Source organism: Cygnus atratus, chromosome 19 (genome assembly GCF_013377495.2).
Source record: "Cygnus atratus isolate AKBS03 ecotype Queensland, Australia chromosome 19, CAtr_DNAZoo_HiC_assembly, whole genome shotgun sequence".
Lineage (NCBI taxonomy): Eukaryota > Metazoa > Chordata > Aves > Anseriformes > Anatidae > Cygnus > Cygnus atratus.
This window is the reverse complement of record NC_066380.1, coordinates 9,900,097-9,927,917: the sequence shown is the minus strand read 5'-3', so window position 1 is coordinate 9,927,917 and position 27,821 is coordinate 9,900,097. Positions and strand designations below refer to the sequence as shown.

General features: G+C 48.9%; 1 protein-coding gene across 30 annotated transcripts in view; it reads left to right on the top strand.

Annotated features, from left to right (window-relative positions):
- EHMT1 (euchromatic histone lysine methyltransferase 1) overlaps positions 1–27,821 on the top strand; it is a 115,050-nt gene that overhangs the window by 75,368 nt on the left and 11,861 nt on the right. For 15 of the 30 annotated variants that reach the window (XM_035564739.2, XM_035564742.2, XM_035564751.2 and 12 more), the window contains 19 exons: positions 631–767; positions 1,646–1,834; positions 2,480–2,560; positions 4,628–4,748; positions 6,407–6,538; positions 8,475–8,620; positions 11,281–11,424; positions 12,961–13,187; positions 13,937–14,101; positions 14,611–14,693; positions 15,948–16,054; positions 17,959–18,081; positions 20,076–20,177; positions 20,879–20,983; positions 23,636–23,790; positions 24,561–24,728; positions 25,109–25,253; positions 26,247–26,324; positions 27,483–27,598. In XM_035564739.2, the coding sequence (XP_035420632.1) occupies positions 631–767; positions 1,646–1,834; positions 2,480–2,560; positions 4,628–4,748; positions 6,407–6,538; positions 8,475–8,620; positions 11,281–11,424; positions 12,961–13,187; positions 13,937–14,101; positions 14,611–14,693; positions 15,948–16,054; positions 17,959–18,081; positions 20,076–20,177; positions 20,879–20,983; positions 23,636–23,790; positions 24,561–24,728; positions 25,109–25,253; positions 26,247–26,324; positions 27,483–27,598 (2,524 nt within the window). The remainder of the gene's footprint in view (positions 1–630; positions 768–1,645; positions 1,835–2,479; positions 2,561–4,627; positions 4,749–6,406; positions 6,539–8,474; positions 8,621–11,280; positions 11,425–12,960; positions 13,188–13,936; positions 14,102–14,610; positions 14,694–15,947; positions 16,055–17,958; positions 18,082–20,075; positions 20,178–20,878; positions 20,984–23,635; positions 23,791–24,560; positions 24,729–25,108; positions 25,254–26,246; positions 26,325–27,482; positions 27,599–27,821) is intronic. The other 15 variants (XM_035564755.2, XM_035564754.2, XM_035564753.2 and 12 more) reach the window with 5 other exon arrangements.

The window sequence follows — 27,821 nt, the reverse complement described above, 5'->3', positions numbered from 1 at the left end:
GTTAAAAGAGCCGGTGCTAGGCGAGCTTCTGATGCGCATCCACCAAAGACAGCAGCAGGAGGAGAGGAGCGATGGCTGGCTTCATGAGAAGGCCAGGAGGGAGACTCAACAAATTAAGACCCGATCAAAGCAGTGAAAGGAATCAAACAAACTTCCACGGCAGGTGTGAAATGAGGTTAAACGGCAAACAGCTCTTTATTTAAGATTCCTTTTCCCTCTGTGTTCTTTAGTTATTATTTGATCGCTTTTGTTGTAAGTCAGTATTATTAGCCTTGCAGTATCTATTTGAGCAAGTTGGATTCTATTCAGCCTCCTACGGCATCAGCAATACTGCCAAACGGAGGCTAATTTAAGGATTTGATGTTATGTGTGGTGATGTAGGGGCCAGAAGGAACACGGAGAGGATACTCAGAATTTGGGTGAGTTTGCAGCACTGGCAAAAAGCTCTTTGTGTGTTTGCACGTATGCGTGTGTCATCATTTAGTTGAATTGTAAACAAATTAGTTGGAGTGGGAAGCCTTTTTTCTCAGATCATGCCCTCAAATATGGTTTCCCACATTACAGCCTCCACTCTCTACCCCTTCTTTTCATTTCTGAACGAACTTTGGGTTTATTTTGCTTTTTTTGCAGCTGCTGCAGTATCTCGGAAGAAAAAACGGAGAATGGGAACCTATAGCCTGGTTCCCAAGAAAAAGACCAAAGTGTTAAAACAGAGAACAATGATTGAGATGTTTAAGAGCATAACTCATTCCTCTGCGGGTGCCAAGGTGAGGGGTGCGCTGAGCCTTCTGGGCACTTGTCCTGGCCCCTTGTCCTGGCACACCAACCCCATGGGTAGGTGTGGGAACATGCTGGCTCGTTGCCGCCAGCATCTTCTGTTCTGAGTCTGCATCTCTCTGGTGACAGCATCCTGCTCGCAGCAGCCTCGCTGCTTTGAAAATGGCTTTTTGAGGGTGGCTGTTCAGATACCAGCTCTTAAACATTTCCAGTGAATGTTTCCTTTCTGTCCTGTGAGTGCCGTGGAACTGGAGAGTTTTCAAGCCTACGCTGTGCGGTAACCTTTCTGTTTTGGAGTCCTCAAGGTTGCTGCCTAGCGTTGCTTGAGGCTGGAAGGCAAAACAAGCAGTTACTTAAAAACAGACCTTAGACTAGGATTCCCTCCTGATCAGCTTCTGCTTTTGCTGCAGTTTGGGCCCTGAAGTTTTGGTCTTTGAGCACTACGGTTTCATGGAGCGGGGTAAAAAATTCCTCACTCTGGTTTAACGTCCCTTTGCATTCCCTAGAAACCTTCGTTGCACCCTTGGTATTCCGCGGCGGAGCTGCCCTTCCATGTTTAAATGAGGCTGCGTGGGCTGGCCGAAAGCCCCTGACCAGCAGCCCTCCCCGTAACGCCTCGTGCAGCCACATGAGGCTAGAATGACTCCTCGTGGTGTCTCGTTCCCCAGATTGACAGGGTTAGGTGGCACATGGCAGGCGCTGGGGCTGGCTTTGCTGGCAGCGTTTAAGAGCTCTGGAGGGACATCAAGCCAGCTTTCCCCTGGCAGCTGTAAGCCTTCTAACACAGAGGCGGTCTGGGATGGGTTCAGCTGCTCTGTGCTATGAATTGATGTTGTCTTTGTGGCTCATGTGCTTGGACAACTTCCAGAGTGAAAAGGACCTAGGTGATGTCAGCCCTCATGTGAATGGGGAAAGCATAGATGTAGACTCTGAAGAGGAAGACTCTGATGAGTTAGAAGAGGAGGATGATCACGGAGCAGAACAGGCAGCTGCATTTCCTGCAGATGATAACAGGACCTCTAAAGACAGCGCGTCTGACGCAGACAATGCCAGAAAGGTATTCACATGCCCCGTGCAGGACTTAGAGCGGGACGGGACACTGCTTACACCCATGGGATAGGAGTGGCGTCAGTTGAGGCAATTTCTAGGATTTTTTAGTCTGCAAGGTGTGAGAAAGCTCAGCGGTGGAAGTGAGGCTTTTGATGACCACTTCCTGCTCCCTCTTTCCCCCGTGAGAGTCCCTCACCTACCCTCCTGTTTCAGCCTTGCTATGTAATGCTCTGTGGTCTGGTGCATGTGCAGGACCCCCACGACACTTAGTTATGTTACTCACCAAACCAGTAAGAGATGTCTTCCTACCCTTGCTTGTTACAGGCCGGTAAAGCACTAAAATTGGTTTAGTTAACTTCTCCCAAATCACGCTGCGTAGTGTAGGTATGAGGCTGTTTCTGGATAATCAGAGAAATTGAGATTTGGTTCGAAAACTTTCTTCTGGAGTTGGATTTTTTTTTTGTTGTTTGTTTTTTTCTCTTGTACCATCCTGATGGGTGAACCATGATGTGCATTAACAGCCTTGGAGGTCTTGTCCTGGAGAGGAAACGGTGTTAGTGCACACATGGGCGGCAGGGTGATGGGGGGTGCTGTGCTCTGGGGGGCCTGACGTGACTGACTCTTTCTGTTCTTGGGCAAATGGTGGCTGCAGATGGATGATGGCGAGTCTGAGGAGGAGCAAGAGTCTGGAGAGTCTGTGGAGGAGGAGGAAGATGGAGATGAGTCTGACTTGGTAAGCCGGGCTGCTAAATGCATCTGAAAGCCTTTGTCCTGCTGATAATAATTTCCCCTTTGCACTGCTGCCAGAAAGAGAGAGCAGCAGTGTAGTTTCAGGTCTCTTTGACAAAACTCACTCGCTGGAGCCACCCACACACACAGTATTGTTTTCCACAAGGTGCTTAACCATGATCTGTGATACAATTAATTGCTTTCTGATGCTAATTAATGGGCTTTTATTTGTTGTTTTCAACAAGGTGTTGACTGCTTTTAATCGTTTGAATGTTAGTAGAAATATTTAAGGGTGCTTACATTCTTTGGAGGCAGACTTGGCAAGTGGTGGGAGCCGGCAGTGTTTTCTTAACAAGCTGAAGCTCAGCCTGCATTTTCAGAGTCCAGGTGGAGTTCTTCACAAATCCGTTGGGCCAGCCACTGCCCAAATTCACGTCTATCTGACATGTCACCTCACTACCACATGAGCTGGCAGCCCTTACCGGGGAGGTGTACAAACAGCACACAGACAGACAGTGCTAAAGCAAGATTTTCACCAGCCGTTGGTGATTTTTACTTTTTGTTTTTCAGATGGCTGGTGAAGGTAACCTGATACTTTCTTGTTTTTGAAATTGCTGTTCACTGGTTGTCTGTCTCCCCACCCTCCCTTTTACTTTAAAAATTGTGCTCCCTTTTCGCAGCATCTCAAGTTGAGGAGCCAGCATTTAAGGCACCCCACTTCTTCAGTCACCTTGAGAAAATTATTGACTTCATTGTCTTGATAGTTTGGGCTGAAGGTAGAAGTAACTATACCAGATGAATTGGTGAAACTCTGAAGAATCTTGTTCCTTCTTCTCTGACACTCCAAGAGCCAGAGGAGTAGGCAGGAGGGACTGTGTGGCCTGTGCCTTTCACAGGGCAGCCAAGGCATGTTTGCAGTGCTGGCTCAAGCCAAGGGTTGAGCTTGCATTCAAGTCTGAACACCCGAGTCATATCTACACATCCTAGACTGTGGTTTTTGCTGTGCTCATATCTGGTGAGTCAGTCAGCAACCCAGACAGGGACTGGCTCAAACGCAAACCTCTCACCCACGAGCGGTGTGACGCAACCGCTGTAAGCCACGTGGCGAGGCAGAGGCGAGCCCGTGCTCGGGCACGGTTATCCTCAGGGCAGTGCAGACAGCGCCGCGGAGCTGCCCGGGAGCCAGCGCTCAGCACCACCTTTGCCCGGCTCTACTCACGGTGCAGCACCGGTTTCCTGTTGAAGTAGGAAGTAGGCCATGAAGGTAGGGCCTGATCCAGCCTCCGTTGAAGGCAGCAGCGGCTTTTTTATAGGCTTCGGTGGGAGACGGTTAGCTCTCAGGAGCTGGCTGTTTCAGTCTGAACACGAATTTTATGGCTGGAGCTTTGAACACTGGGTTACAGGGTTGGGGTGCCCGGTTCCCTGTTCTGATGTTGACTTTGAAAACCCACCCCAGGCAACTGTATTTCCTGCATTTAAAACAAACATACAATAACTCCAAACCCTGTCTAGATTCATACATGCCTGAAGATTGCTGCATGATTAGGCTGTGCTGACGTGATACCCAGTACCTTGCTCAGGGAGGGGGCCCGTCTGCTGTTGTAGGGTTAAACTCCCCAAGGTCTGTCCCAACCCTGTTAAGCTGGCTCTTTTAGGTACAAGACAGGCTTTTTTTTTTTTTTTTCTAGCACAACCGTGGGGCAATGTGAACATTTTAGTTTGAAAAAAACTTCTCTGGGGAGAAGCTAAAAGTGTGCGTGTAACTGCATACTTACCCTGCTGCACAGAGGTGCTCAGCTACTCCTGTGATGAGTGTGGCGTAAGAGCCTACATGGAAGAGAAAGTGAAGCATGCACTATTGAAATGACAGGAAATACACCCACATGTGTGCCTGTGTTTCCTTTTCGGCGCTATAAAGGCATCTTTGCACCACTTGATTTCAAACCCCCAGTCCTTAAGGCCTTTTCACACAACTCAAGCTGTGTGGGGGCTCTTCCACATGGGTGCAAAGGACTGCTGGGATGCTGGTACCAACATGCCTGACATGCCCGTGGCCTCTCTGGTTATTCAGAGCTCGGAGTCCAGCATCAAGAAGAAGCTGCTGAAGAGGAAAGGAAAGACGGACAGCCCATGGCTGAAACCCACCCGCAAGAGGAGACGGAGGAATAAAAAGAAACAAGCCAGTGTACTAGGTAATTGATCGTGTTTTGTTCTTTAATTGCACAGAAAGTAGCCTTCCAGGTGGGGGTAAGGACCTGAGGCCCATAAGGCAGGGGCTGTAGGCAGAGCTCTTTGATCCTTTTGAGGGTAGGCTGCATGGTGAACCAGGGTCTGAGCTTGTATCTTACTCGCGCTCATGTGAGGCTCACGTCCACGCTTTTACAGCAGTTTAAATACAAGGCGACTTTATCCTTGGCATGCTGGAGAAATGTTTTTTTGTTCATGTGCTCCCCTTATTTCAGAACATCAACCAAAGACCGCATGGTTCATGGAAACTGTGACCTTGGGGGGCTTGGTTAGATGCAGAAGGAAAAGAAAGAGCCGTCCCAGAGTGATGCTCTGTTGCTTTTTGTGGATGTTTGTCTAGCTGAAGGCGGTGCGCGGGCTGTTGCTTATTCTGAAAGCACCACACCGTGTAATTTAGCAACCTCTGGCCCATCTCATGGTGTGGATGTAGTGCAGGCAGCCATTCTGGTTTGACCTGGCACTCAGAAGATACCCAGCACTCCAGAGAAGTTTTCAGTGCCCTTTGTCTTCTGAAAGCTGTGGGATGGGGAGAGTGGGGATGCAGGCTGGATCTGATTCTTCATCTTCAGGAAAAGTACCAAGACAGGTTTAAAAAAAATGTTCATTCTCTGAAGTGAAGTTGTGCCTTCAGCGTCTTTATTAAGGCTTCACACATCCATAGCCATCAAAGAGTTTATTCTGTGTTTGTTAATTCTTTGCAAACAGACCACTTTTTATCATCAGATTTGTTGGTGCCTCTTTTCTAAATGACCACGTTTCAGCCTCTGGGCTCTGCCTGGCGTTTGTCACTCATCTGACGTGCTCCTGTTCCTCCTGAGGCAAACCCCTTCTAAAAAGGAAGCGCGGGCCATTGATCCCTTTCACAGCAAATAGCTAATTCTTCATTTCAGATGCAGACTGGTTTTCTGTCCCTTAAATAAAGGTGGCAGCCAGTCTTTCAGGCTAACACAAGTCTCTTGGCCAAGCCTGGGTGGGAGAAGCAAACCAGGAGAGAGAGCTGAAGCCAAGGGAATGCGAAGAGATGACAATTCCCACGAAGGCCGCGAGGGATCCCCCACGCGATCCCTTTCCAGCAGCCGCTTTGTTCGCCTAGAGCCAGGACTTGGCTTTTGTGTTTTCCCCTCCCGTGAAGCTGAATGTCACCTGTCTCGTCTTCCTCACCCCGCGCCTTGTCACCGGCTCGCTCTGCCTGGCCGGAGTGTACCTGGAGCCCTTGGCAGCAGGTTGGAGACAGGAGAATGCACCGAGCCCTGGTTTCGTCCCTTCCTCGTGCCGTTTAAGCTTCTGCTGCTGTTGCAGTACGGCAGCAGGCAGATGTGCCTTTCAGAGGCAGAACTTACTGGTCTCATTTCTTCTTTTCTTTGTTACCTACCTAAGTGGAAGTGGAAAATCTGTCGGATCAGACAGGGAAGGAGATAAGAGATGGGAGATCAATTGTGCCATATATGCCCAGATGTCACATTTTCATAATTCTATGTGCATCTGTGCTCCCAGCCCCTCTGAGGAGCCTGCAGCCAGCCTGCGTGGTTAAATATGGCCTTTCCACACGCACGCATTTTTTTATTTATTTTTTAGCTGTGTAAATATACGTGTTTTAATCTAGGTGCTGAAGCCTATAAATCATCTTTGGGAGGCAGAGAGGGGTCAGGCCAGGACAACAGCATGGAGTACATGGAGGTGTCTCTGGATTCCTTGGATCTCCGGGTGAAGGGAATTCTCTCCTCGCAGGCGGAAGGTGAGTGCGGGCTCCGACGCCGGCCATGGCCCATGTTGGTCTTTGTTCGCTGGCTCAGCCCGAGCAGCGAGCGGAGCCCCGGATGCCCCCTGGTGGCTGCCAGCACCCCGAGCCGAAAGGCGGCCTCGCCGGAGAGGCACCCGGCCGCTGGGCAAGGGTGTAAGGGTGTCCTCGCCCCGGGAGCCGGCTTGGGGTGGGAGCGGTGGAGTTGAGTGGCTTGAGAACCCTGCTGAGGAGGGAGGCGTCAGTCTGTCTGTCCCCCTCTCCTGTCCTTGGGCAATGCGTATTTAGCCTCTCCCCAAATCCCCTCATTTAGGTGCCCGCCGTATCCCCTCGTTCAGCCCTGGGAACATGGGGAGGGGACCGGCCTTGGTGGCTGGGGAGCAAAGCAGGGGAGCGGTGGCTGGGGGTGTCTGGATGCTCGGCCCCGGGTCGAGCAGCCGCTGTTCCCAGTGCTGAACCTGGGCTCCAGCACGTCCTCGCTGGCCTCGATCTGTCTGCCCGTCCCCTGCTGCTCTTTTGCTTTCAAAGGTTGCCTGGCTCTTTTGATAGAGGCACGTCAAAGAACGGGTGGGAGTGTTTACCACCAAGGGAGGGTCAGGATGGACAGGGGATGCTTTCACCGGAGCCTCTGGATGTCAAAAAGATCATGAAAGTGACAGCTTGGAAGGCGAGGAATGAGCTTTGTGATTTGTGGTCATAGAAAAAGCTCTCGAACGTTTAATATCTGGGCAGGATTTTACATGAAAACTACAAGGCCTTTCCTTCTGCTTACATGTCTTGAAATATCCCCTCTCAGGGCTTGGTCGTGCAACTTGTCAGCCAAAGGAAACTCCTTACAAGATGAAAGGAGTTTCTGCTCAGCTGATAGGGCCGCAGCCACGGGCAGGAACAGGGGGGAGCGCTGCTTTTGCCAGGACAGCTACAGAGGAATCTCCCTCAGGAGTGGTGTTAGTTTCTGAAATTGTGCAGCAAAATAACTGTCCTTTGAAGAATAAATAGCAGCACGCTTCCTTCTGACTGGGACTCAAACCCATAGCAGGCTTGGGTAGAGGAACCTTGGGACACTTCAGGGTGAACCGCAGGTAGATATTTGAGGGTTTAAAACCTTGCAAGAGATGTTACAACTATGCAGGATTAAAGTAGGTGTGCAGGACAAAAAGTAAGCCCTGTGTCATTAGATCAGTGTTTTGCAGTCGCAGGTAACCAAGTCACTGAGCTGAATTCAGAGGGGCCTCAAGAACATTCACACTGTGTCCCCATACCCGGCCCTGTGTCCCCTTCACAGCCTTTATCCACCTTTGTAGAGGCTTGGAAATGTTAAAAATCTGAAAGAAAGAGATGAGGAGAAAGCAAGAACATCTGACCATTTTGCTGTTTTCTTTTCTCGGGCTTGTTCTCTTTCCAAAAAAAATAATTTTTGGTTGGCTGAGACCAAATAGTCCCAGGAATTGTGTTTTCCCGTCTGTGTAATAAGCTCCTGCAAATAGAAGTTTGTGCTTTCCTGATCTTCCCTATTTATCACTCCACTAACTATACAAATTTCCAACTCCAGGTGGTTTCCTACAAATTTTCTGGTGCCAGAGCACAGCGTTGTGGAGTAGGTGTGGAGGAGAGACAGACTGATAAAAATCTGTACCTCGTCGTTGCTTTACGTGTTGGGGTTTTCTCAGAATAAGCTGTTCTTAACTTACTGTCCTGAATTCAGCACTGTCATCTGTAGCATGGCTGGACTTGGAAAAGTACGGTGTGCTTCTGCAAACTCCATCTGGTGTAAGAAGGGGTCTGTTCTACAGGGTTTAGATGATGCCTTCAAAGCGTTTCAGGGTGTGGAGTGGGAAGATGCTACAGGACATGGGTGGTATTGATAAGACGGCTGCATCCTTTCTCCTGGAAGGTGACTTCAGAGTTCGTTTACTGGTCTTCTGTACCCTAGGTCTTTCCAACGGCCCTGAAGCAATGGAAGTGGATGGTCTCCAGGAAGTCCCCCTCTGTAGCTGTCGAATGGAAACCCCCAAAAGCAGAGAGATCACCACGCTAGCCAACAACCAGTGCATGGCCACGGAGAGCGTGGATAACGAGGTAGGAGCCTGTCTTTCAGCTTCTCGCAGAGTTTTCTGCTGAGGACAGAGACAGAAAGAAAACAAAGCCGTGCCAGGAGCATGCGTCAGGGTCACGCAGAGGCTCCGCAGCCTGCTAGACTGGGAGCCTGCTGGTGTGCCGGAATGGCAGGGCAAACATCTCACTCCAACACTCTGCATTTATCACACATTTGGGGTAAAGCCACTCGAAAGGGAGCAGGTGCAGTCTGCAGGGCTAACTGGAGAGGCGCTGGGTGGATCTCCTGCTTGTCCTGGCCTGTGTAGCTGGAGCGAGTTGATGTAACAGACACACCTCAGGCCAAGCGGGCTAAAATACATGAGCATGCATCAAAGTGAGAGAATCCAATCAGGGGAAGCTTGGAGCTGGTTTCCCTTGACTACGAAGGAGCTGATGCAAACCTTTCCGTGGCCAGCTCTTGAGTTTCTGGAACTTGGCATGCTGTCCACCGGCTCAGTCTCCCCTGGCCCTCCTCTTTCCTCCTCCCCCCAAGAGGCTTCTGTTACAAAGCTTCCTATGTCCTGGCAGCCCCGCGCAGCCTCCAGGTCTGGCTGGCTGGAAACGGTTGCACCTGATGCCTCTCTGTCATCACAGCTGGGCTGGTTGGGCTCTGGTGGTTCCAGGAGGCTTGGAAGTAGGTGGCAGAAGTGACTCCCTCCCACTGTCTGAAAAGTAAGACTGCGGGACGGAAACAAACCCAGTAGATGCTCCTTTTTCCGGGAGGCACTTGGGTTTCTTGGAAGTTTCAGCTGAACTGCAGCCATGCTGCAGTGCTCTGACACTTACTGGTAGTAGAACAAGGAGTCAGAGTACTCCTGGTTCTCCTCGAGGATCCCAGGATGGAGGGAGGAAGGGGTAATCAGATTTACAGCCCAGCTCTACGACTGTTAGTATGTGCTAGTACCTGTAGAGAAAGGAATTTCAATAGCATGACAAAGTTGATTGGGATTAAGGAGAGAATGCCCTGGAGATTTATGGGAGAGAGGGGGGCTCCAGCGTTTCTAAATAAGCACAAAGTATACAGAAGAGTTTCTATGGTTGTTTGACAGTTCTTTCCCCCAGATAAATCAGAGAAAGGAATAACAAAGGCCATGCTTTATGTCAGATTCTTTTTCATAATGGGATAAGTGACTCATAGATGTTGTAAGGATATTATATGTATGAATAGTGGGTTCTTAAGACTGTCGTGTCCTTGGATAATGTTATAAATAGTTATGAGCACCGTGCTGCACTCTCTAATGGCTGGAAAATAGCAATTAATCATTTTGTACTTTTTAGACTTTTCTAACAAATAATATAGTGTGACACAATAACGCAGGGACTTCCTTGCAGAGACAGTGCAGCTTTTCCCGTCTTAATCAAGTTTCCTTCCCTCTTAAGTAAAAATCAATGGAACAGTGCTGTCCTGCGGCCCCTGGGGTCTGTGTGTTAGCAGTGGTCGCTCTGCCAAGGTGTCACAACCACAGGTAGACATTGCAGCTGCAAGCTGGGTAAGCTGGATGAGATGCTAAGGGGGAAACATGAGCTCAGGTTAAAACCTGTTCTTTTTTTTCTGTAGGGATGTTGATTGTAGGAGAAGTGTAGTTTAAAAAAAAAAAAAGGAGAAGAAGTCTAGTTTTGCTGAGAAAAAGCAGCAAATCAATCCTCAGGTAGACAGTCTGTTAGTGATGAGCACGCACTGTGTTCCTTACCGACCCGTCTGGTCATGGTGGCAGTACACAATAAACCGTGCCCAGATTTCGGTAGGGATGTTTCCTTGTAAGAGCCTTGCATGTTTATATTTCTAGTTCCGAAATGTCTTCTGCCAAACATCTGGGGTAAGCAAGGTTATTATTAGAGGAAGTTAGAGAACCCAAACCCTGTCACATCATGCTGGCAGGTGGTAACTAGGATGTGAAAATGTCATAGACGTGTGCACCGGGGTAGCAGAAGGGAGGAAGCACCGGTCCTTCTGACACAGCAGAGTGAGTAACTCCGGTGGGAAAAGCGCCAGCTATGGAGCCTGCTGTCACTAACAGAACAAGGTGTGGTATAAGAGAAGACAGCTTGTAAGCCCAGAGTTGTACGTTGGTAAAATATTTTGGAAAACATGCTCGAAATCTGACTTTAGCTGAGCTCTCATGAAAGCCTGGCTGTTCATCCCTGTGGTCTGGGCAGGGGCCAGTGCTGGAACCAGTACAGACGATAACTTAGCTGGCAACGAAGAGCAATTATTTTTCCCTTTATCTTCCTGTGACTTATACTTTTGAACAGTAACAAGATTTAGTGTGTATGGTCTTGTTCTCTTGGTCACCGACACCCGCTCTTCCTGGCAAAACAAGAGCGTGTGTTGTGTGAGTCAGGCCCCTGGGACTGCCCCTTCTGTGGCTGCTTGGCTGGTGCGTATTTCCAGTTACGATTTTTCTTGCAAGGAACGAACGACTCTGGTCCACATGCATGTTAGTTAGTAAATGATGCATTTCTTCCTGTGAGAGCAGCTTTCACAGCTTCCTGCTGCACTGCTAATGCTATCTGGCACACATCTGAATTACTGTGAAAAAGCCAGGGCTCATCAAGGCAGTGTGCAAAATCTTCCTCCGCACAAGCACAGAGAGTGTTTTGGTCTCCAGTAATTTCATTTCCTTTAATTTCTCCTGTTCCAGCTGGGCCGATGCACAAACAGTGTGGTTAAGTATGAACTGATGCGCCCGTCTAACAAAGTCCAGCTTTTGGTGCTGTGTGAGGACCATAGAGGGAGGATGGTGAAACACCAGTGTTGCCCTGGCTGTGGATACTTTTGCACTGCAGTAAGTCCGTGCTCTCAATCTAGGGAACGGGGTACGTGTCGCAGTAGCTGGAAGAGCTGAAGGTGGAGATGTACCTAAAGGGGTTTACTGACTTCCTGGCATAAGCTCCACCTCGTTCCACAGCACGTCAGATGGTGTTTTCAACAGCAACGTGTGTGAGGGTAGCTGCAATTGTCACCTTTAACTTCCTGGAGACCCCGAGGGATGTTACCGAAGGGGTGGAAGTCTCTCGCCTTAGGAATTTTTTGGAAGAAGGGTTCTTTCTTCCTCTGTACACTTAATCACATCAAAAACGGTATTGGCCTGGTTTGTAAATGAGTCTGCATACACAAGAAGTGGTTCTGTCCCCCAGCCCGCTCATGAAGGCTTAGGTGGAGAACCTGAGTGATGGTACCTGAACAAGGCAGTGTTTGAGATCTCCAGCTGCTTCTGCCACCTCTGCCACTGAGGCTTTTAATAGCATTGGTCCAGTCCTTTAAGATGTCAGTGTCCTATTTCCCTGTTGGTAAAACACCAGTTGGGGGCATCCCGGGGTGATGGGGCAGCGTAATTGTCTGATGTTAGAGTTCTTTAAGATAACTCAATGAAAGATGCTACAGTAGTCTCAACATCATAGGAAGTGTAATAAATGGAGCCATCCTGAGTTTTCATGCTGAGTCAAAGATCATTTAAAAGATAAAATCCTCAAAACCCTCAAAGACATTTTGCAAAGCTGAAATAAAGTTAATTAGATTTCTTGGGAGGACCATGAATTCAGGAGAAGAGTGGGCTTCGGCTAACCTTTCCTTAAATGCTCTTGCATCTCTGAGTGACATGTCATAGTTCATAAAGGAGAACCTGGGAGTGTTTGTCTGGGTTATCAGTCACTAGTAACACAGCACGGTAGGGCTTTAGGTAGCAGTAATAGGATAGAGCGATGAATTCTGGGGTACCATCAGTTCAGCTCGGAGGACTTCGCTGGAAGGAGAAAATAATTTTAGGAAAGGTTGCTCACATCTGTTGAATGAGCAGTCAGCCATGTTATTGGGGTTAAACAGCATAAAACCAGGGCTGGTCCAAGCAGAGAAGTCGCATGCTTTGGGTTTCATTGGGATTAACAGCTGGTTTAATTATGTTAATGTAGTTCCTTGAAAGGTTCGTGTGCAGGTTTGTTAGGTAGTTTTAACGCTGGCTCAGCACACAGGTTTGAAGTTTTCTTTTCCAGTTTTGGGGGCATCCTTACAGTACACTGGCACTTCTAGAAACGTAAGCAAGAACTTACAAGTGTTAGAGGAAAGAGCTGGAAAATGGGACTTTCTGGTTCTGTTTGCCAAGTGCAATTAAAAACTTGCTTTGCAGTTCCTAACCAAGTGAGTTTTTTCCCATTACCTTGGTTTTGTTCTCTTCTAAAGTGGCAGTGCTTGCTTACTGTACTGGAAGCGCAAGGGACAAGAGTGGTGATGAATGAAGTATTTAAGAGCGCTGCGGATGAAGCATGTAGAAGGGGTAAGGCATGTAGTGACCAAGGTGTGAATATCTCCTCTGTGGTTTTTTTAGGGCACTTTCATGGAGTGTCAGCCTGAGAGCAGCATCTCCCACCGTTTCCACAAGAGCTGTGCCTCCCAGGTCAACGACACGAGCTACTGCCCACACTGCGGGGAAGAGGCCTCCAAGGCAAAGGAGGTGACAATAGCAAAAGCAGACACGACCTCAACAGTGTCACTGACCTACGAGCAGCAGAAACCAGCAGCTGTGGAGGGAAGGGCTGACACCACGACAGGGAGGTGAGCTTGGGAGCATGTGGCAACCTCAACCCTTGTGCCAGACCATGCTTTGCATCTGAATGCTTGTGCTCCTCCTGGCAGAGCAAAGCATTTTCTGGTCCTCCTCTGATAAGCCAAGCTCCAATACAGGAATTTACGAGCGTATTCTGTGCTCTTCACTGTGCCAGAGAGGAGCCCAGCAACCACAGGGTGAGCTGGGGCAGAGGCTGTGAAGATAGAAAGGGTTTAGGAGTTAATACGATTCCTTCCTCTTATTGTTAGCAAAGAAATAATAGTGAAATGAGTTGATGTTGCCAGGTTTGGTGAATGAGAGGGAAATTCATATGGTGTATCTAGCCTCAGCTGCTGACTTACAGCAATGGAGCCAGGTATGAAGAATCAAAAATCAAACCAGAACCAAATACGAACGGAGCCATCCCTGTGATGAGCAGTGCTCTGAGTTCCCACGTGTTCTGATCTTGTTCCGATGGCTTTCGTGGCTTGCAGGAGCAGGGCAGTGCACTCAGCCCCGTGTTCTTCTGTTTGTTATTGCACAGAGTACATCAAAATGTAATCATAGGGCAATGAAACTACTTTTCAGGGCAAGTTCTTACCAAAAAGGCTGTAAAATATATTGGTTTGTGTTTCAATTTTGCTTACACTATCTGTCGATTTAGAATCCATTCCCTTCCCTTCTTTGGCATAAGATACACGTAATGTTGTATATTTTTAATGGTTGTGCTTTGGCTGTCTCTTGTTTTTCTCTTCAGTGGCACTGGAACGCGATTGTCAGAGGAAGACAAGCCAGAAAGTTCGGCTGCTGAGGGGTTTGACTTAGCTGGGTCTTCAGTTTTTCCAAAGCCTACTACTAGCCTGACCCAGGGACCAGTTAAAGAAACTCTGGAAAGTGCCCTGATTGCCCTGGACTCAGAAAAGTAAGAAAAAGGCCTCTGTGTCTTCCAGTTCCCAGCGGAGTTGCTTAATGTAGAGAATACTGAGATTTAGCTTCTCTGGATTTTGATGCCACTAATACCTTGCGCATTGTTATTCACTCCAATCAATTGTTAGTCCCAACAGATCACTGATTCAAGAGAGCAGCTATAGCTCTAAATGTCGTAGTGATTTGTCTGGAAGATTTCATTTTTCATTGGCCCTCTAACTTCAGCTGTCACTACTAGGAGTTCCCATTTACAGTAGTAAGATCCAGGATTTTTGATTCGCATCATGAAAATAGGTATGGCCGTTGTTACAACAAGGCTGGCTATGGTTGGAGCTGGAAGTTTGAATATCTCCTCCTTCTGGAGTGTTGATATTCTTGGTTATTCCTGGCACTCGAGCTGTACTCTAGGGACAGACTTTGTCATGCCCATGGTGTGGGTTGGGGTAAAATGCTGGGGATGTTCTTCAGTGAGTACTAATTCTGCCTCTCTCCCCACTCCTGCAGACCCAAGAAGTTACGGTTCCATCCAAAGCAGTTATACTTCTCTGCAAGGCAAGGAGAGCTGCAGAAAGTCCTGCTTATGTTGGGTAGGTGGCTCTTTCCCAGGATATTGCGTGTCTGGCAGTACTCCCAGCTCCTGCCAGGCAGTTGCCAGAGTCCAGTTCCCAGCATGGCAGCACGTCATATTCCCCACTGCCCCTTGTGAGTGGTGTTGGAGGAGAAAGCCACTTTTGCAAGTAATGTGTCATCAGAAATGGCTGTGAAAATGTGGACTTGCTCCCAGCTTGCTTCTGCATTTGGACATGGTTTTATCCAGAGAAGTTGTTTCTGCCCCCATATGACCTGTGTGTGATTTTTCCAGTCCAGCAGAACTTTGCCTCTCCGTGCAGTGGGATAACTGTTTATTTGCATCCAGGGGAGAGGTAAAAAGATGGGAGTGTGTTTAAATTAAGACCAATCAGCAAGAGAGCAGAAAGGAGGAGACCTTCAATACATGGGGCTTTGCTCTGGGGGTGCATAACTGTCTGTCACCAGCTGACTTAGATCTGGCTGGGGTTGTTTTTACCAACAAATATTCCAGAGGAATCTGCCCCTGTGAAGGACACAGTGTTTCACTTGGGATCATTTCCTTTCCACTCCAGTACTTTGCAGTACGTTTTTGGATGCTCTCTGTTCTTTTGCGTTATCAGACTCTTCTTTTTTCTCCTAGCAAGGGTTAGCTTCATTGTTCGTGTCTTCAATAGCACCAAAACGTTCTTCATTGATATTTAACTATGGCCTCATCATATGCAACATGTTATCATGCCCAGACATCTTTGTCTGGCTGTCATCATCATCTGTCAGTCTTTGCACAGCTGTGAGAATCTCTGGCCAGATCCTGAGCTCGTGTTCGTTGGAGGAGCTCCATCCACTTTGCAGCCTGTGCTTACAGGGATGCAAAGAGGATCACTAATAGCAAGTGCTGTTAGTAGTGGTCCTGAGACAAAAAAGCGGGGTAGTACTGACTCTGTTGTTTACAACAGCAGCATTTTTTTTTCCTTTTTATCCTGGTGTGGTTCTGATGGTATTTGTTGCAGTGAGAGATGGGGAATTGTGAATCTGAGGGAGATGGCCTGTGTAGAAATTGGAGTGCCTTAAGGGTATTATATTCCATGGTGTTTCTGAAGCGCCTGGTTTGAGGGCTGTTGCATATCGAATGTCCATGGGACTACCCCGAGAGCTTTCTGGCTTGCGTGCGTAGTGAGACATGAGAAGGGCTGAGGATGGGCTGGGGACGCTCTTGTTACACTTTTCTCTAATCTCTGAATTGTGGTTGAAAGCATCTCTGCTCTGTTTTTCAGTGGATGGAATTGACCCTAATTTTAAAATGGAGCATCAGAGTAAGAGAACCCCTCTCCATGCTGCCGCTGAGTCTGGCCACGTGGACATCTGCCATATGCTGATTCAGGTCTGTCTCCACTTACGTTTTTCTGTACAAGCAATTTTCTGTAGTTTTTGGTCTCCTGCCCCACACAGCTAAAGCACGCTTGAAAATCAGCAGTGAAAAACCTCCTAATTTTCAGGGTTTGCTGCAGGAGGAGTGGCGGAGAGTAGTGTGAACACTCAGATGACACGACTGAAGCTGACTTTCTAGGCTGTTCTCCAGATAAGCTTTGCTGTCTGGGCGGTGAGCACGTGAAGCTTTGATGTAGGGCACCGTGGAGCAGGTGGGAGCCCGTGTGCCTGAGCACACCCAGCAGCGTAGTGCGCTGCCAGATGTGCCAGCACAGGCTGACCACTGGCAGTCTGCGGGAGAGCTGCGAGCTGCTGCCAAGTTTCTCTCTGTAAGGGTGGTGGGTAGGCTCTAGAGCCTGCGAGCTAGCAGACCCTGTCTTCCCTTCTGTCAAAAACTGAGAAACTGCAGCAGGGTTTTGCTTTGCAGTGCAAATGTCAAGTATGTGAAAAGAAGAGGAGGAAAGATGCAAGTTTCACCTGTTGTCTAAGATTTAGGCTGTGATGAATTTGAGTGAGGGAAGGTGGTGGAAGACGTAGCAGTTCAGTGAGAGTAACCCTGTAATATGATGTGAAGAAAACAGAAGCCTTTAAAGAGCTATAGCTTTCATTTTTAGTACTGGCATACATTGTCCTGAGCGACTGGTTGTGTTTTGGTTACCCTTTGTGACTAGTAAACCTTAAAAAGCTTTTGAGAAAGTGTCAATGCCACGTCTTTGAAAACGAGCCCGCTGAGATGTTGCGTCTCAGCATGCACAGTGCTGTTTGAAGGTGCAGCTTCACTCGAGTTACTGCAAGTGAAGACAACAGAATGACTCATAGGAGTAAAAGGAACAAAATTTGCAAGATATTACAAACAATTCGAATCAAGTATCAGAAGGGCTGGTTTGTTTCCAGGATCCTTCACATTTTTGTCTGTTCCCTGATGTCTGGCTATTGCAGTAGTGCAGTGTTTGGCTGGGACTGTCCCCAGCGTGTTAAACTTAAAATACCTCTTCTCTGGTCTGAGTCGCTCTCACTATTTAAAAGTAAGCAAAACAAATACATTCAGTGGGAAGCACCTAGAAGCAATGGGGCCATCTTGTGCCAGGTGAAGCTGAGTCAGCAGGATGCTGCTGTAAGCAGCTCTTAGCTTCGTGCATATATGCATGCGTGATCTGCCAAGAGTTGTGCTGTTTCCCAAATTTTCTTTTGGTTTTAAGTATTGGGTGGATTACTGAGCTAAACCGAAAGGTTAAAACAGGCAAGATGCATGAGACGGTGGAGTTCTGGAAAAGAAGATGATTTTGGTCCAAGGCACTGTGTGTTGGACTTAATGAATTCTTAGAGACATCTGTAGAAATGTTACCGTTGACTTCAACAGAAACAGCCAGTCTCCAGGATTTTTGACATCTCCCACCTCTGTTGCAATCAGCAAGTTGTTCCTACTGCTTAGGGTGTTGGGAAGCACTGTCTGCCTGTTCATCGTGTCTGGAGAAATGATAGAGCGGGGAAAACAAAGCTTCTGGAAAAAGAAGAGTGCTGATTTTTTCAGAATTGTTACCCAGGCTATCCAAGAAGCATCAGGACAAAAAGCATTAGTGACAGGAGTTGTTTAACAGCAGCTGTTTGCTTCCTTATGCCCTGGTTGGTGGCTGTAGAAGGCAGGAGGGAGGGCAAGCAGTGTGTGCTGCTTTCCGAAACAGGTGAAGTTTGACTGCTTTCTTTCCTGTTTTTTTTTTTTTTTTTTTTTTCTTCCCTCAAGCTTAATATGGCCAAATTTCAGGAACAACTTGCTACTAAATCTCTACTCCCACATCCTTCCTCTGCTAACTAGTAATGATTACAGTTGTCCTTGTATTTGCCTTGGCTTCTTAACAGGCTGGTGCGAATATAGACACCTGCTCTGAAGACCAGAGAACCCCACTGATGGAAGCAGCGGAAAACAACCACCTGGAAACTGTGAAATACCTTATCAAGGCTGGAGCACTAGTAGATCCTAAGGTAGCAATTTATTCCTTATCCTTTTCTCCCGAAGAAGCCTCTGCCCGTTATTTCTTTCATGACGGGTTTTAAGACTTGGGTGGAAGTGCCCAGGAAGAGGGGAAATGGACTTGTTTGCCTGGGGCTCAAAGGCTTGGAAAGGCTCTGGTTGGTGGTGGTGTTATTTTAATGATGCAGTGTCATGGCTCTGTGCACGTGGGGAAACGCTGTTGTTACTACATCACTTCATGTCACCAAATGTGGGGGTATTTGGTTAGATACGAGACCACTGAGTATTACTGTCAGAAGCCCACTGCAGTGCATTTGAAGTTTGATTTCAGCGTTTCCTTCTCTACAGGCAATTAATAATGAGATTTTGGGGGTGACATTTTAAAATGGGTTGGTAATTAGGTGCTTGCAAAGCCAGCAAAAATGACAGAGGAAGCTTTGATTTCCAAAGGCCTGATGTGTGCTTTCTCGCAGTCACGCTGCAGTGGCAAAATTGGACCCCGTCTTTAAACTCTCTACCCCTTAATTTCAACAAATACAATAAAATGCAGCTGTCTGTTCATCTTTAGCATGCTCTGGTTGCTTTGCAATCTTGGAAAATATGCAGATCGTTTATCAAACCCTTAAATCAGATTCTGCTTGGAGCACGGGAACCCTCCCCATGTGAACTTCTTATTGTTACAGCCTGCAGCCGTTGGCTCGCTCCTGTCCTGCTGCTGGGGAGTACGGCAGGGCTGGGGTGCTCTTTTCGTGAAGGAGCTAGCTAGGCTGGGAGGATTGCACAAGATAAGAACGGCAGTCCGTCATGAGCCTTTAAATGGCTCCTTGGGAGGCTGGTTCTGAGCTGGGAATGGGGAAAGGGCAGGGGAGGCTCATGCGGGTTCATGGTGGCCGCTGTCCTGAGCACCTTGCAGCAGTCTAAATGTCTCTCACCTGATTTATTCATTTCAGAGAGGAAAGAGGTTTCCTGCTCCTAAAGGTAAAGGGGAGGAAAACATCCTGAGCTTGCAAAAGCAAATTAGAAGCCTGAGATCATGTCTGAAGTCTAGACTAGTTTATTATGTTAATTAGTTTCTTGCACTAAATTAAGTCATCTTCTGAAAGTGGCAACGTTGCAGTTGGAAATCAGCTCCAGCCATTTCACTGCAGAATCAAGAAGTAGCTGGTGAGGGGGTGCCCCAGCGTGCCCGGCCTGCAGGGTGAGGGGTGGGGGCTTCTCAGACCCCGGGTTGAAGCTGCTGATCCTGGTAACGGAAGGTACCAGCCCCGCTCCAAAACTGCAGAAAATCTATATTAGAACATGCTGGCTCTCTGTAGAGAGCTTCTCCGTGGAGAAGCTGCACTTGGCTCATACTGATTTAAGGGGAAGGCCGTGGCGTTATTCAGATGTGTCAGGCTTTTAGGGGAGAGTGCAAACCCCTCCTTTGCCCCAGGGAGCCCCCTCGGTACAGTCCCTGACCCGAGGCTTCCCGTCCTTGCTCCCCATCCCTGTGCTGTGTTCTCTGTTCAGGGCAAATCGTCCATCAGAAAACTCTGTAGTAGGAAGAAATCATTCCGCTCGTCGGGTTTTCATTTCCTCCTCTTTATTTCCTGCTCTCCAGGCCTTGCTGTGTGCTAAGCTCTTGGGATGTAAGCGTCTGATAAAAATCAGACTCCAGACGAGATTTTCGGTGTTGGTGTGGGAGTGTCTCCGTCATGACTCACAGCCCCAGCCTGCCCATCTACACCAGACCCTGTATTCTCAGCTCCCAAAAGCATTTCTCCTTTCAACCATCGCTGATGTTTTTTATCCCCTGTCTTGGTACATGGCTGTGGGCACGCTGGGTCTTGGTCACTGTGGAGGCTCTCAGCCCCTTTTGCCCTGCTGCCAGGTGTTGGGTTAAGCCCTGTGCTAATAGAAAAAGCAAAAAAATAAAATAAAAAAGTATAAACAGAATATTTTGGGTTGAAACCAGACTAGTTTTCAGGGGGTGTTCCCTGAGTGCTTGTTCTGTGCTTGTGTCCAGGATGCGGAGGGCTCCACGTGTCTGCACTTGGCTGCCAAGAAGGGGCACTACGATGTTGTTCAGTACCTCCTGTCCAACGGGAAGATGGATGTCAACTGCCAGGTGAGGTCCTTCTGCAAGGTGCAGAAGCTGCTCTTCTCCGGGCAGGGCCAAGAGTCTTGCCAGCGTGCTGTCTGGTTGCTGGAAGGCAGCCCTGCTGCTGGGGAGGATGTGAGAAAGGCGACAGGGTGGCAGTGCCGTGGGCATCTCCTTCTGCCCTGCTGCAGGAACCTTCGCCCCGCTGACCTCATGGAAACTTTTCCTGTGTGTATCTCCATTTGCAATTTCTCCTTGACCCTGAATTTGCTGGAGGAGCCTGTTCCCCAAGGGTGCGACTGTGCTCCTCTAGGAGAGGGGTGGGAGTGTGGTTTTGCTGTGGGACAGGTCTAGCCTAGCACTCGCCATTGCAGAGCTTCTGTGAGCTTTTGCAAGAGCTTTCACAGAAGCTCGGCATTCATTGTGCCTTTTGGACAGTCATCTGGGTTTGAACCCCCTGAGATCCATCGGCATTGTGCTGAGCTGCAAATAAACTGGAGTTTGCTGAGGCAGATTGGTTCGAATCCTGCCGGGCTCTGCAGGACCCTGAGGGACCTTTCCCTGCAGCAGCATAGGCTGAAGGAGTGCAGTGAGGCTTACGTGGGGAGGGAAGGGGTCTGTGGCTCCCAGGCAGTGCACCCTGCTGTGGCTGCCAGGGCGCATGTGAACGTCAGCAGGAGACAGTCCTGCCCCTTCTGCATGCCTCACCCTTTCCGTTCCCTCCCCAGGACGACGGAGGCTGGACGCCGATGATCTGGGCCACTGAGTACAAGCATATCGAGCTGGTGAAGCTGCTGCTGGCGAAGGGGTCGGACATCAACATTCGAGACAATGTGAGGGTCCTCCTGGACAATCGGTTTTAGAATTAATTCACAGTCTCTGCTTAAAAACTAAATGAGCCCAAGAACACAGATTTCAGGCTCAGTGCCGGAAGGCACAGTGATCCCTTGACACAGGTGGAGGCGAGTGCCTGGTGGGAGAATATTCCTCCACGCTGTAGAAGAAGCCTTACAAGCAGGCAAACAGTCCTTTTCCTCCGGCTCCTCTGATGTAGCCTGTAAGGATGCTGTACGTGGTGCTGCAGGGCGTAGTTAGCTCTGTGCATCACTGCCTCTGGTCTGCCTGGGTCTGTCCTGCTGTCACCTGGATGCCGTGCCGGGACAATCGCCCTCAGGACCAGACTTGACTGCTCCTTGTTGTTCATGGGCCAGTGTGTGTTGGGGGCATCTTGCGTGCCTTTTGTGGGGCACGAGCTCATGCTCGTGCTCTGCAGATGGATTGGGCAGATGCTGCAGCCACTCTGCCAGGAAATATTGCACGTCTGGCTTTTCCTAGGCACAACAAACCCCTAGCCACCAATGTGGACGGAGTGTGCCAGCGTGCCAGAGCTTGCTCTTGGCCTGCTTCACCTCTGTAAAACCTGCCTGAGTGGGAAGGGCTCCGCTGCCCAGCGCCTCAGGTGGGCGCTCTGGGGGCCCTGTGTGTCTGTCTGTCTGTCAGCTGTTTTCGTGGGGATTTTCAACTAAAAAGAGAAAAGGAGAGGGAGATGACTGAAGGGGGAAAAGGAGACTACATCCACGCTTCTGCTGGGAGCTTGTTAATCAGCGCAACTCCTTTTTTTCTTACTAGCGTATTCCTTACTTTTTCCCATCTCTCTTTAGGGTATTGAAACCCCACAAGTGCCTGCAAGGCAAGCTTGGGTATGAACCAGGGTGTGATGAGCTCCTTCAGGCTTTGGTGTGTAGGAGACGTGAGATAGTTTAGTAACTGAGGGGCAACTGGCTTCACTGCTTCCTGCACGCACAGAGGTTACAGCAAAGTACTTACCCTGCCGTCAGCTCACTCCCTAGCATACCTCATGGTGACACGTTTTGTTGTCCAAGGCTGCTAGTGCTTTTCTGGTTCCAATGGATATAAGCACTGTTTTGTATTTGTCTTCCCAAATACGTCTTCTAGTGCCTGTTGGGTGCTGGCAGGGGTAGGTGCAGGCACGGTTGTCTCATGGAGCGCAGAATGACCCCAGCGTGACACCTCAGGGTGTCACCTTCCCCAGTCTGAAAGTCCCTTCTCAGTAGGAGTCTCCATTTCCTTGGTAACTGAAATCGTTCCGGGCAGGTTCAGACCTGATACTGTTCCTAAGAGCAAGAATCGAGGTGGGAGCGGGGGCTTTTTGGGTTGTTGCATGGCCTCGGAGCCCTAGCACGGACTCCGAATAAAGCTGTCTCTTGTCTGAGCTGTCACAGAAGCCTTTGGCTGCCAGCTACAAGATCACACATTAAATGATGAAAATGAAATCGTCTCAGTCAACAATTTACTTAAAAGAAAAATATCCCCTTAGCAGATGTATGTATGGCATATCCGTTACAGTACCTCCAGCGCAGAGTCTCCTGATTGCAGCCATTAAGAAGCGCTGTCGCTTGTGCTGGGAAACATCATCCTTGGCGAGAAACGCTTTTGATTGTAATTACGCTGCTGTTAGGCAGTAGCCGGTGCAAAGCAGCAAATCTAGGTGTCTGTAAAGTGTCTGAGCGGCAGCGTGTGGTGTGCAGTCGACAGGATTAATTTTTTCGTAGATTGGTGTGTTGTGCTGAGGAGTTTTCCTATATGTTTTACCCATGGTGGGAGGCAGAAGCCGTGCAGAAAGAGGCCTCCCCACTCCCTGGTGTATGGTAATAGCCTCCTCGTTTTAGAGAACATCTAAGTTAAGTTGCAATGACTAAAAGATGTGCTTTATTTTTACTTGAAAAAAAAAGTTTGGTGATCATTACTATCATTGCACTGTTGTATTCGGCATCTTTAGAGCCTGTCGGGGGGAAGGACTCTAAAGTGTGCTGCAAATTGCACTGTAACAGAAAACAGTATCATCGCTTAAAATACCTCCATCAAAAAGATGAGTGTTCAGCTATTTCTAGTGCAGCTAGTGAGAGATGAGTACATACAGTATTTAAGAGATGCCTGAAGTCGGATTGATTGCTTTCCCTGTGTCTCCTGGTTCTCTTTCTAGCACCTTCATATACCCTACAGCTTGTGCTCTGCTCTGGGTCGGCAGACGCTTCTTCTCTCTCATTTTATAACCCTGGGAGACATGCTAGTTTTGCTGCGTGTCTGGGCTGGAGAAGCTCAGCTTCTAGCCTTTTCCAGTGTGCTTGTTCGTGTCTGTCACCTCTCTCGTGGATTGATCCAGATTGTTTTGTGGCTTAGAGACAGACGATTTGTCTGCGTGCACAGGGAAGGCGATGGGCCGCTTTGCGTGCGGCCTCCCCGTCTTCGGCGTGTGGAGGCGGCTGGAGTGAGAACTCCCTGCTCGTCTCCGCAGAGATTCCCCTGCCTGCCTCGGGACTCCCAGCCAGAATGAGCAGTGCAGGGGAGGAGAAGGGAACTACGTGTTGAATGCCCCAGGTGCAGAGCTGAGGATGGTGAAGTCCCAAAGCAATAGGACTGTAATGCGCTAAACAGCCTCTCTGCTCTGTTTTCTTCCCCTCCAGGAGGAAAATATTTGTTTGCACTGGGCTGCTTTCTCTGGCTGCGTTGACATTGCGGAGATACTGCTGGCTGCTAAGTGTGATCTACACGCGGTGAATATTCACGGAGACTCCCCCCTGCACATCGCAGCCAGAGAGAACCGCTACGAGTGTGTGGTGTAAGTACGGCTCCAGCCCCGCCACTTCTCCCCCTTCCCCTGGTCGCTCCTTTCTGCCCGGGTGCTGGCTGGAAGCTCGGGACAGCCTTTGGCTTTTACACGCAGACCAAATTTGGGATGGAGGGCTTGTTTCTCTGGTGCCCTGCTCCTAGGCATGGTGGGTCTGAAATACTAGCTGCTGCCAGAGCTGTTGTAAAAAAGGTCACAAAACATGGGGTAGTCCTGGAGTCTTGGGCAGAAGGCTTGAGGGGCTTTGCTCAGCATGGGCTTCTCAGCACAAAGGGGTCGGGCATCCTCGATCAAAGCTTTTTTTGTGGCATAGTAGAGTAACGGGGCTTTTGTTTCATTTAGGCGCTGCTAGGAATAAATTCAGTATGTGTCCTCACCAAAAGCTGGTGAATGTAAACAGGGGCCAAGTCCAATACCAGTTTCCCATGGGACTCTTCCATTTCCATCCTACTCTTCCCTCCCCTTGTCTTTCCCTGCCAGAGAGAGTTTCCAGCCTGCCTGAAGTCAGGCTGGCTACCAGCAAGGCGCTTGTCATGCCTGGAGCAAGGCAAGATTTGCCCAGAGCTCCAGTCTGTGGCTTCTGCCAGCGCCTTCGTGTAGAAGGATTCACTGAACCATGCTTAATAAAGAAAACTCAGGTGATTATTCACTGCTACAGATTCTACCTTGTCCCGTAAGGGCTGGCTGGAGACGTGATTCAGTTCCTTTTCCCTTTGCGCAGCTTCTCTGGGGGATGCTTATCCTTTCTTGCTGTTTTGCAGTCTATTTCTTTCCCGTGGCTCGGATGTCACTTTAAAGAACAAGGAGGGTGAGACTCCACTCCAGTGCTCCAGCCTTAACTCTCAGGTCTGGGTGGCTCTACAGATGAACAAGACTCTTAGAGAATCGTCGACTGACAAGCCCGTCCAGATAGAGAAGGTAGTGAGCAGGTGAGAATCTGGCCGGCTTTGCTTGGTGGTTGTGAAATACAGCCCTGGCGAGGGGGAGGCTGGAGGTCTGGTTTGAGAAAGGGCTCTAAGTGCATGCTTAGCTTTCTAAACTGGTGCGAAGGTCAGTTTGAGCTTAGCGGGAATTAAACACATGCTGATTGAGGCTTGTAAATTCATCCTTCCAAATGGAAATATTCGCATGCACAAAGAACAATCTATAAGGGAGAGTGGAAAGAAATGAACTCTGTTCTAGTCTGAATTGCGTTCAGGCTTTGAATGCTCAGTGATCAAAGACAGTAATTCTGCCCCAGGATGTCATTTGAATGTCCCCTTGTTCGGGGGAGCTTTTCTTCTGTGACAATTCTTTCTGCCTCTGACAGAGACATTGCCCGGGGTTACGAGAGGATCCCGATTCCCTGCGTCAATTCAGTGGACAGTGAGCCTTGTCCTAGCAACTACAAATACGTTTCGCAGAACTGTGTCACATCCCCAATGGACATCGATAGAAACATCACTCATTTACAGGTGAGGGACTGTGTGTATCCCTGTGTTTTTTCCTGTCCTGGTGTGTGCACTTAGAGACGTTGCAGTGCGCTGCGCCACAGCACAGGTTTTGCATTCAGAATGGGAATATCTCGTCCTACCGTTGTCATCAAATCCAAGCTAAGGCTGTAGTCCTGGATTCCAGCTCTTGCTCTAGGGGACAGGATTCTGCTTTTTGTCCTTTCCTAGACTTACTCTAACCTCTGCGTTCGGCTGTGCACTGCAGCATCAGCCGTCTGGTGCTGCCTGATGCAGCTCCCCTTTATCCATTGCCTCTGTTCTGGCTCTGGGGAGGCAGTGAGCTGTTGGGAGCCCTTCCTCGTGCTGTCTTCTAGTGACTGCAGCACCCAGGCCAAGGCCTTTAATTGTGATACTGGATGTCCTCAAAAGGCTGGCTTGTGAAGCAGAGGGGGGGAAGCGTTGAGAGAGGGTGACTCCTCTCCAGGTGCAGCTCGTGGATGGTTGAAGGGAACTTCCCCAGGCCAAGCCCCGCTGTGCAGCAGCCGGTGGTGGGACCACGCTGGCTGGGGGTGTGCTGGGGAAGCAGCCAGCTGGAGCACCCATGTGGGGAGAGGCAAGCAGCAGGGGAGGACTGAGAAATATCGTCGTGTCATCCCCAGCTCTGGTCCCTTCTCAGAGCTTTCCTTGTCCTCAAGCGTGGAGTACAGCTCCTAAGGTCCAGAGGAAGGTTAGTAACATGGCTCATTATGGATCTTCTCCTGCAAGCCGGAGTCCTTTGATGTTCATTGTACTTAGAAATAAGGAACTGAGTAAACATTCCACTGAACTGATGAGTCTGGTTATCTTTCTGGCTAACGAGCTGCAGCAGGGGCCTCTTTTGGAAGTGCTTGGGAGGCACTCCAGCAACAGGCAGGAGGTGAAGCCTTGTGGTTTCCTCTCTGGCCCAGCTGCAGAAGTTGCTCTTTCACTTACACGAGGGTGGCTTGGAGTTGACCCCTTTTGCTTCTCTTTCAGTATTGTGTATGTATAGACGACTGCTCCTCCAGTAACTGCATGTGTGGCCAACTCAGTATGCGCTGCTGGTATGATAAGGTGAGGACGCAGAACTTCGTATCTGGTTAGATGAGTGTTGGCTAGCTGAATTTGGCAAAATTCAGAATTTCTAATAGTACCTAAAAACAGTTTCTTGCACAGCTCCTCTAATTTTTACTTTAAAATGCCTAAAGTTGCAGTCTCAGCTTTGAGGCATATGTGATAATAACAAAATGTGTACTCAGGGAATCTTTTCCGTTGTTATTTGTTTGTGTTGCTGTCATGCCAGCTGAGCCATTAATTATACCCATGTGATAGCATTTAGAAATCCATGCGTGAAATCAGCTTCCATCTCAGAGCAACATAGAAAATGCTGTAATATGTAAACGGGGGAGGGTAGTAGAGGGATTTTGCCTGCCTTTATTTATCACGATCCTTCTGGATGAAGGCAAAGTAAATATGTTTTAACTTCAGCGTTGCCAGAAGCTTGGTTTGTTTTGGGTAAGTACGCTTCAATCCTCCAGGGAGGTGTTGAGGTTAATATTTGGACAGGTTCTGCTAAGATCAGAAGTTCTGCGAATCTCTGCAAGTTTCTCCCAGGGGGAACATTGGCATCTTTCTTTGCTTTGTAGCCATTTTATTTACACATTAATAGGTGATTACATCTTTAAAGCCATAAAAGCTAAATTTGTTAAATATGATGAACTGCCTCTATCGCTTTCTTAATCCTATATGGTTGGTAGATAATTGAATTGTAGCTTTTTTGGGAGAGTTATTTGGGAAGATAATGTGGTTTAGAACTTGGGTGTACTGGCCTTATAATCTGGAAGTTTAGGCTTTATTCCAGAGATAGACAAAGCATCTGCTTCTCCCCTCCAGCACTGCAAAATGATGATGCACACCATTTTTTGCACAGCACTGTAAAATAGTTTTTTGTTGGTGGTGCATAGGGTGATGCCAGGCAGCAAAAATCTAGGTGTTTTTTTGCTGTTCGTCAGCTGTTTGTGATAGCGGCTTGTGTGCCACTCTCAGGGAGGAGGAAAGCCTCTGCAGAAATTGAGGTCTGAGGTTATTTTGGGGGAGGTCGGGGCATACCTCCGTGCTGGGGTTGTCTGGCCCATTTTGTACTCGGGGAAATTCTGCTCTGGGCCTGCCTCTGGTTTGGAGGGGTCACAGAAACAGAAAACTAACCCAGTCTTCAATGCATCTCCTCTTCAGGACGGCCGACTCCTGCCTGAGTTCAACATGGCCGAGCCGCCGCTGATCTTTGAGTGTAACCACGCGTGCTCGTGCTGGCGGACCTGTAGGAACCGGGTGGTGCAGAATGGGCTCAGGTGAGAAGGAGGATCCACACGCAGCTGTCACGGCAAAAACACCCCCAAACCACAGAGCCCCCCCAGCCTCAGCTCTGCCTGCGAACCCACAAAAGCCAGGGCTTCCAGGGGTGAAAGAGAGGTGGGGCAGGTGCCACCACGCGACGGTGGGAGGCACAGTGGGTTCCTCCACACTGCCGGTGGGAATGAAGCAGCAGCAGACTGGTTTGTGCCCTGCCTCTGC